Consider the following 8,838-nt stretch of genomic DNA (forward strand, 5'->3'; position numbering starts at 1 on the left):
GTCAACCGCGCACCTCGTTTGGAACTGGAAGTAGGCAATCAGGAATAAGGAAGAAGGAAACTTTTTTGGTTAAAAGCAGCAGTTTGTGTCTGCGTAGTAAAGTTTCAAAGCCGTATTACGTCTTCAAGTCCGTGAAAGGTTGTTACAAGGAAGAGGGAGGTAAATGTTCTCCTTAACGTCTGAGGACAGGACAAGAAGCAATGGGCTTAAATTGCAGCAAGGGCGGTTTAGGTTGGACATTAGGAAAAACTTCCCGTCAGGGTGGTTAAGTGCTGGAATAAATTACCCAGGGAGGTTGTGAGATCTCCATCATTGGAGATTTTAAAGAGCAGCCGTTTTAATCCGTCCCTTGAGTTCCCGCTGGGGAGCAGGGTCTGGGGCTTGCCCCGCTCCAGCACTCCAGCCGGAGAGCAGGTTCGGGGGCCGCACCTCGTGGCTGCCAGAAGCAGCGGCATGGCCCCCCGCCGGCTCCTAGGCGGAGGGGCAGCTAGGGGGCTCCACTCTGCATGCCACCCCTGCAGCTCCCATTGGCTGGGAACCGCAGCCAATGGGAGCTGCAGGGGCGGTGCCTGCAGACGGGGCAGTGCAAGGAGCCGCCTGGCCATGCCTCCACATAGGAGCCAGAGGGGGGACATGCTGCTGCTTCTGGGAGCCGCTTGAGGTAAGTGCCGCCCGGAGCCTGCACCCCTCAGCCTCCCCCCGCACCCCAACCCCCTACCCCAGCCCTGATCCCCGTCCCTCCCTCCAAACCCCTCAAGAAGAGCGAGGGGGGATTTGATAGCAGCCTTCAGCTACCTGAAGGGGGGTTCCAAAGAGGATGGAGCTCGGCTGTTCTCAGTGGTGGCAGATGACAGAACAAGGAGCAATGGTCTCAAGTCGCAGGACAGGAAGGTCTAGGGTGGATATTAGGGCCTGGTCTACACTAGGACTTTAATTCGGATTTAGCTGCGTTAATCCGAATTAACCCTTCACCCGTCCACACTACAGAGCCAGTTAATTCGAATTAAAGGGCACTTAAAATCGATTTCTGTACTCCACCTCGACGAGCGGAGTAACGCCTAAATCGATTTTGTTAATTCGAATTAGGGTTAGTGTGGCCGCACACCACCGAATTACTGTGTTTAAGTTAATGGGGTAGTGTGGCCGCACACCACCGAATTAATGTGGTTAAAAACCGAATTAAGGTGCTTAGTGTGGCCGCGCACAATCGAATTTATACAACCTGTTTCACAAATTCGAATTATCTAAATTCGGATTAAACCTGTAGTGTAGACATACCCTAAGAAACACTATTTCACTAGGAGGGTGGTGAAGCACTGGAATGGTCGCTTCCAGTCCTACGATTCGATGCTAAAACCATCAAAAATGAAAAATCGCATTCTGCCAGACCGAAATAGAAGAGCTGAAATAGAGCGAAGTTCAAACAAGGCGATTCAATGCTCACGAATCGATTTGCGTTTGACGGGAAAATGCCAAATTTTCCATGGTCTGTTCCCAAGCAAAATGAAAACAAACAAGACCAAAAATCAGAATGTCCCTTGGAAATTCCCAGGTGCCAGCCAGTGCCGTGGGGACATTATATAGGAGAACAGACTTGCAAGATGGCTCAGTGACCTGCAGTTCCTGACCATCAGGCTGGGCTCGTGCGGGTGAGGAACTCAGCAGAATTGAGAAATCAGCTGCACCAACATGGGACATGGCTCGGTGACCAGAAGCTTCTGAGATCTTTTTCAGCTTGGAAAAGAGACGGCGAAGGGGGATAGGACAGAGGTCTATAAAACCATGACGGGTGTGGAGAAAGTAAACAAGGAAGTGTTATTTACTCCTCATAACACAAGAACTAGGAGGCACTCAATGAAATTAATAGGCAGCAGGTTTAGAATATCAGGGTTGGAAGGGACCTCAGGAGGTATCTAGTCCACCCCCCTGCTCAAAGCAGGACCAATCCCCAACTAAATCATCCCAGCCAGGGCTTTGTCAAGCCGGGCCTTAAAAACCTCTAAGGAAGGAGATTCCACCACCTCCCTAGGGAACCCATTCCAGTGCTTCACCACCCTGCTAGTGAAATAGTGTTTCCAAACATCCAACCTAGACCTTCCCCACTGCAACTTGAGACCATTACTCAAAAGGAAGTATTTCTTCACACAGCGCAGTCAACCTGGGGAACTCCTCGCCAGAGGATGTTGTGAAGGCCAAGACTAGAAAAGAACTAGAGAAGTTCATGGAGGATAGGTCCATCAATGGCTATTAGCCAGGCTGGGCAGCAATGGTGTCCCTAGCCTCTGTTTGACAAAAGCTGGGAATGGGCAACAGGGGATGGATCACTTGATGATTCCCTGTCTGTTCATTCCCTCTGGGACACCTGGCATTGGCCACCGTCAGAAGACAGGATGCTGGGCTAAATGGTCTGACCCAGTATGGCCATTCTTATGTTCTTCAACAGGGCACAGGGCCAAGGGACAGCGAGATTCAGAGGGACCAAAAGATTACATAGGTGCACCAACAGGAGAGCCTGGAAGTTCTTGAGAACTTGCTCCAGAACCCATAGGACCCTGGTGGGGGCTCAAGGAAGCCAAACTTACCTTTGGACCAGCCCCGTGTTGAGCCAGATCTACCACGAAGAGGAGGACCGCACCGTAGGGACACGGCGGGCCACAATCCCTCCGCACCATCGCCTCCGGCCAGGGAGGTCGGCGTTGGACTCTCACAGGTGGCAGGAGGCCACTGAGGGGTACCCAGGGAAGGGAGCGGGCAGGAGCCAGGGTGGGAGCTCTCGTCGCTCCTGGCAAAGGCCAGGCAGAGGGACAGGACAACTCAAACATCACCCAGACCAGCGGCAGCCAGAGGCCAGCCCCCATCTTGCCTCTCTACAGCAATCAAGAGGGGCTAGTGCTCCGGATCCTCTTATACCCATACCCAGGCGCTGTTCCCACCTGGCTCAGGTAATTCACACCTCAGGGTGGATTGAACCCGGGGCCAATCACAGGCAGGAAGGAGGCTCAGGTGCAGCTGTAGGGGGCAACGCAGGGCAGCTGGAGACACAGATGGATGCTTGGGAGTTATGTGCTAAACTCACAGGGTGGGGGCCAGGAGCCAGGACTCCTGGGTTCTCTCCCCAGCTCTGGGAGGGGAGTGGGGGCTGGTGGGTTAGAGCAGGGGGGGCTGGGAGCCTCATGCAGGAAGTGTGTGACTATGTGTCTGTGCAGCACCTGGTGAGATGGGGGTGGGGGGAACCTGATCTCACTTGGGGGGGGCTGGGAGGGGCTGTCTAGTCTGCTCATGGGGACCCCAATCTTTTGGGGGGGGGTCTGTCCAGTATGTGGCACACTGTGGCCTCCCAATGTGGTTGGGGGTGTGTGGATGTGGGGGCCCTGAAGGCTGGGACCCATGGAGCGCCTGACCTGACAGGGGTCCCCCCAAAAACTCATTGTCTTCTCCAGGGGTCCTGCCATTCCCCCCACCCCTCCTTGGAGAGCCTCTCTTTCAGGGTCTCCCTGCCCCCCTCACCAGCCCACCCCCTCCTTTTGGGGTGTCCCATTCTTGGGGGGCTGCAGCCACCAGGCATTCATGTCCGCAAGCAACAGCTTCCTTCCGCTGACTCTGGGGCCCTGCTCACGCAGGGACTTGTGCGTCAGAAGAAAAAGGCCTGGGAGCAGTTTTAAGCTGGGGGGGGTCACCCCTGAAAATGGTTGCCCCTTCCCCCTCACTTAGCCACTCAGCTACCACCCCCCAGCCTGAGATAGGGTCAGTTTCGTTCTGTCCCTAGAAATTCCCCCCGGAATGAAATGTACACACAGTGCTGGCTTGGGGGAATCCTACAGAGCCCCTGTGATGGGAATAGTATGGGGGGGGGGGGCAGGAATAGGCCCAGCTCTAGACCAAAGCCCCCCCCCTGTTAAACTTTTAAATACTTTTATTTTTTATTGCATTTATAGCCTATTTCTCCACTCCGGTGCCTGCGTGATTTATCCCTGGCCCGTAAGACGGTGAATTCCCCTTTTGTGGTTAACAACCCAAACAGCTCCCCCAGGCTGGCACCTGCAAAGCCAGCCCCCACAGGCGGGCGCCTGACCCTAAACCCAGCCCGGGGAAATGGGGCACATGGTAACTGGAGGAAGGCAGCCTCAGGGGCAGGGAGAAGGCCGGGAGAGTATGAGGGACCCCCTAAAATAGAGAGAGGAGGAGGGGGCATAAGATGGGCAACAGGCCTGGTGCTGAGATGCGGCCACCTCTGGGGCGGGGCAGCTGGTTACACAGGGACCCCTTGCCTGGTGCTGAGATGCAGACAGCACCTTTCCTGCAGGGGGCAGCGTACACACACCCTGATCTCCCCCTTTGGGGAACCCTACCCCACCCCTAGAGGGCACCCCCAAAGACAGATCTCTCCAGTAGGAGGCACCACACACACACACACACTTTTTCAAAACACACAGTTTTTAATTTCTGTACAAAAGAGGACAAAGACCACCCGAATCTCAGCCACGCACAGATCATTCGTTAAAAACCCCTAACGAGAGGGAGCGCTTTTAAATAAAGACATTGGCCACACCCCCCCCCCATTAAACTCCCCCCCTTGCAATAAAAATAAAATACAATTCCACCATAGCGATGATGGGGAGAGATTCTTAAAGAAGGGGGGGGGCATTTTAAGGACAGACCATAAGATTTCAGGGTGGGGATCCCCCCCCTTCAGAGACAGATCAGGTCAGTTATATTGAGGTTTAACCCCGGCTAAAAAGGAAGAAAATCTGAGCTGGTTTCTCCAACGTATGGCAGAATATACACGCACCTTTATACAGGTATATCCTGTTTTGGGGTGCTCCCTGCTTATAAAATGAAAACCCACCCTCTCCCCCCAAATCAGCTATGCTGAACAGAATTTAGGGGCACCCCCTTACTCAGTTAACCCTCCCCCAGTACACAGCACCCCCAAAAATCCTCCCTGCACCCCAAAAATCCTTCCTATACCCCAAAAATGTGGGAAGGTAAAAAACAAAACCAATCTCAATGGGCATGAATGCTTTTAAAAACATCTCTGCAGAGTTTGGGAGCACCCCGATATTCCTAAGTGGGGGTACCCCACCCCCCACAATGCAAGGAGTTAACCCCTTCACAGGCTCCAGGATATCGACCGCAGAAAGGGGTACGGGCCGGACAGCTGGCATCAAATCAAGGCGCTAGACGTATTCCTTGTTGGTGGGGGTCCGGGAAGTGGCTTTGCTTTTGGGGTACTGCTGGTTGTACCCTGATTTCCCAGGGCAGGAACAGGAGAGGAGACCCCCGCCCAGCAGCACCAGGGCGGACCCAGCCCAGCCGATAAAGATCGCCGATCCAAATTCATACCTGGAGGGGGAGACTGATCAGATGTGGGCCCGCCCCCTTCCCCCAAGAGCCCCACCCTCTTTGGATCAGCCCCGCCCCTTTCCACTTAGCCCCGCCTCGTGCCCCTCTAGTCAGGAAAACTTAAGCGGCAGCCACCTCTGGGGTGGGGCAGCTGGTTATATTAGGATCCCTCGCCTGGTGCGGAGATGCAGTCCATTGAGGCCAGCCCTGCGTGCCAGGGGAGAGCGCCCCCTGCTGAGCCCCCCCCCCCCGCCCCCCGCCCCCCCGCGCCCCCCCGCGCCCCCCCCCCCCCCGCCCCCCCCCCCCCCCCGCTCCCTGCCCCACAGCGCCCCCTAGGGCCACGCATGGGAGAAGCCCGCAACTCACTTGGTGTTCACAGGTACCGTGATGTCATAGAAATCTCGCACGATCTGGTTTCCATACCAGGAACAGGCGATCAGCGCCGCTAAACCTGGGGAGGAGAGAAACATGGGCTTCGAAATGCCACCCGGTGCCATCTCGCGAACGTGGAAGTGGGACACAGGGCCTGTCCCCTCTGGGGAGCGCCGGGTCCCCTCCGGCCCCAGGACGGGGACTGGCTGGCTCAGGGGGGCGGGGAATGGGGCAGGGGCCTGTCCCCTCTAGGGGGCGCTGGCTCCCATCTGATTTCATGCATGAAATTAATTGCCCAGGTCTCAGCCAGTAGCCCCAGCAGTGGGAGCCTGGAACAAGGGCTCCCACCCACTCCAGGCCTGGGCAGGTAGAGGAACCCAGCGGCTACCCACCCGCCAGCCCCTTCCTCGACTCACCTCCCACCACGAAGATGAGCCCCCCAGTCATGGCGATGCGTGCCTTCTGCACCTTGTTGTCCCCCCCGCAGCGGGTGCATTTCATGCCCATGGAGGCGACACCAATGCCGATGATGCCCATCACGATGGAGACCACCATGAGCGCTCGTGTCGCCTGGAGAGCAGCTGTCGGGTGGAGAGAGAAACTGGGTGAGGCAGCTGAGTAGAACCCAGGAGTCCTGGCTCCCAGCCCCCCCTGCTCTAACCCACCAGCCCCCACTCCCCTCCCAGAGCCGGGGAGAGAATCCAGGAGTCCTGGCTCCCAGCCCCCCCTGCTCTAACCCACCAGCCCCCACTCCCCTCCCAGAGCCGGGGAGAGAACCCAGGAGTCCTGACTCCCTGCCCCCCCTGCTCTAACCCACCAGCCCCCACTCCCCTCCCGGAGCCAGGGGGAGAACCCAGGCATCAGTAGCAGGTGAAAAGGGTAGGAAGAAATGGTCAGTGTTCACAGTGGGGTCCCCGGGGGCTCTGCAGCGGGATGAGGGCTGGCCAGCATCCTTATCCACGGGGTGCCCTGTGAGGTGGCAACATTTGCAGAGACAAAATTACTGAGGCTAGTTCCCCCCGAAGCAGACGAAGGGATGTGTCACAACTGGGCAACACAACGGCAGAGGAAACCCAGTGCCGATCAGTGCATGGGAGAACATAATCCCAACTGTACCTATAAAATGATGGGGTCTAAATTGGTTGATACTATGCAAGAAGGATCTTGGAGTCACTGTGGATAGTTCTCTGAAAACATCCACTCAGTGTGCAACCACAGTCAAAAAAGCGAACAGAATGCTGGGAATCATTAAGAAAGGGATAGAGCATAAGAAAATATCCTGTTGCCTCTCTATAAATCCAGGGTATGCCCACACCTTGAATACTGCGTGCAGATGTGGTCGCCCCAGCTCAAAAAAGATTGATTGGCATCGGAAACGGTTCAAAAAAGGGCAAGAAAAATGATGAGGGGTCTGGAACGGCTTCTGTACGAGGAAAGATTAGTAACTTTTCAGCTTGGAAAAGAGACGGCTAAGGGGAGATAGGAGTGAGGTCTATAAACTCATGACGAGGGTAGAGGAAGTGGATAAGGAAGTGTTTACTACTTCTCCGAACACAAGAACTAGGGGTCACCCAATGAAAAGAATAGCCAGCAGGTTGAAAACAAACAAAAGGATGTATTTCTTCACCCAACGCACAGTCAACCTGTGCCTTGAGGATGTTGATGTTGTGAAGGCCAAGACTATAACAGGGTTCAAAAAAAGAACTGGAGAAGTTGATGGAGGATAGGTCCATCAGTGGCTATTAGCCAGGATGGGCAGGGATGGTGTCCGTAGCCTCTGTTTGCCAGAAGCTGGGAATGGGCGATGGGGATGGATCACTTGATGATTCCCTGTTCTGTTCATTCCCTCTGGGGCACGTGGCATTGGCCACTATCAGAAGACAGGAGAGTGGACTAGATGGACCTTTGGTCTGACCCAGTACAGCCATTCTTATGTTCTTCTCTTCTATCTATCTATCCACCCCCATCCACCCCGTATCTATCTATCCCCATCCACCCACTCAATGTGCAGCAGTGTCAAAAAAATGTTGGGGACCATCACACAAAGGAGAGATAATTGGACAGAAAATATCATGTTGCCGCTAGATAAATCCATGGGATGCCCACATCTTGAAGCTGTGCAGATGTGGTCACCCCGTCTCCAAAAAACATCGATTGGGATTGAAAAAGGTTCAGAAAAGGGCAACAAACATGATTCAGGGTCTGGAACGGCTGCCGTGTGAGGAGAAATGAACAAGACCAGAACTTTTCAGCTTGGAAAAGAGACGGTGAAGGCAGGATTTGACACAGGTCTATAAAATCGTGATGAGTGTGGAGAAAGTCAATAAGGAAGTGGTATTTCCTCCTTCTCACACGAGAACTAGGGGTCGGCAAACAAAATGAATAGGCAGCAGTTTCCGAACAAAAGAAAGGAAGTATTTTGTCACGCAACGTACAGTCGATCTGTGGAACTCCTCGCTAGGGGATGTGGCGAAGGCCAAACGTATAACTGGCCTCCACAACGAATTTGAGAAGTTGCTGGAGGACTGGTCCATCAATGGGTGTTCGCTAAGAAGGGCCGGGGGGCAACCCTCTGCTCTGGGGGTCCCTAAACCTCCGAGCGGCAGATGCTGGGAGTGGATGCTGATTGCTAATCCCTCTGAACCACTGTCAGAAGACAGGACACTGGGCTAGAGGGACCATTGGTCTAACCCTTAAGAGTCTTGCCTCCCAGCTCCCCCTGCTCTAACCCACCAGTCCCCACTCCCCTCCCCGAGCCGGGAAGAGAACCCAGGAGACCTAGCTCCCAGCCCCCCCCCTGCTCTAACCACCAGCCCCCACTCCCCTCCTCGAGCCGGGGAGAGAACCCAGGAGTCCTGGCTCCCAGCCCCCCCATATCTAACCACTAGCCCCCACTCTCCATATAAATCTTTGTAAACCATTTATCACCGTAGTAGCCTAAAGCTATAGATGCTTTGGGTTAATTACAACCTTGGTAAAGAGCATCTCATTCCATCTTTGTTAATTTGCCCTGGGGAGGGAAATCTAGGATCAAAGCAGGGTGGGGGTGGGGAGCCAGGACTCCTGGGTTCTCTGCCCAGGTCTGGGAGGGTAGTGGGGGCTGGTGGGTCAGAGCAGGGGGGG

General features: G+C 54.8%; 1 protein-coding gene across 1 annotated transcript in view; it reads right to left on the bottom strand.

The window, feature by feature from the left end:
- Positions 1-5,044: 5,044 nt before the first annotated feature.
- Positions 5,045-8,838, bottom strand: part of CLDN7 (claudin 7) — a 60,937-nt gene continuing 57,143 nt past the window's right edge. Inside the window, exons 2-4 of the mRNA XM_026660340.2 lie at positions 6,132-6,296; positions 5,710-5,794; positions 5,045-5,343 (exon numbers count right to left, since the gene is read on the bottom strand). Of these exons, the coding sequence (XP_026516125.1) occupies positions 5,178-5,343; positions 5,710-5,794; positions 6,132-6,296 (416 nt within the window). The 3' untranslated portion in view covers positions 5,045-5,177. The remainder of the gene's footprint in view (positions 5,344-5,709; positions 5,795-6,131; positions 6,297-8,838) is intronic.

The sequence above is a fragment of the Terrapene carolina genome, unplaced genomic scaffold (assembly GCF_002925995.2).
Source record: "Terrapene carolina triunguis isolate 2854851 unplaced genomic scaffold, T_m_triunguis-2.0 Scaffold751, whole genome shotgun sequence".
In the NCBI taxonomy this organism is placed as follows: domain Eukaryota; kingdom Metazoa; phylum Chordata; order Testudines; family Emydidae; genus Terrapene; species Terrapene triunguis.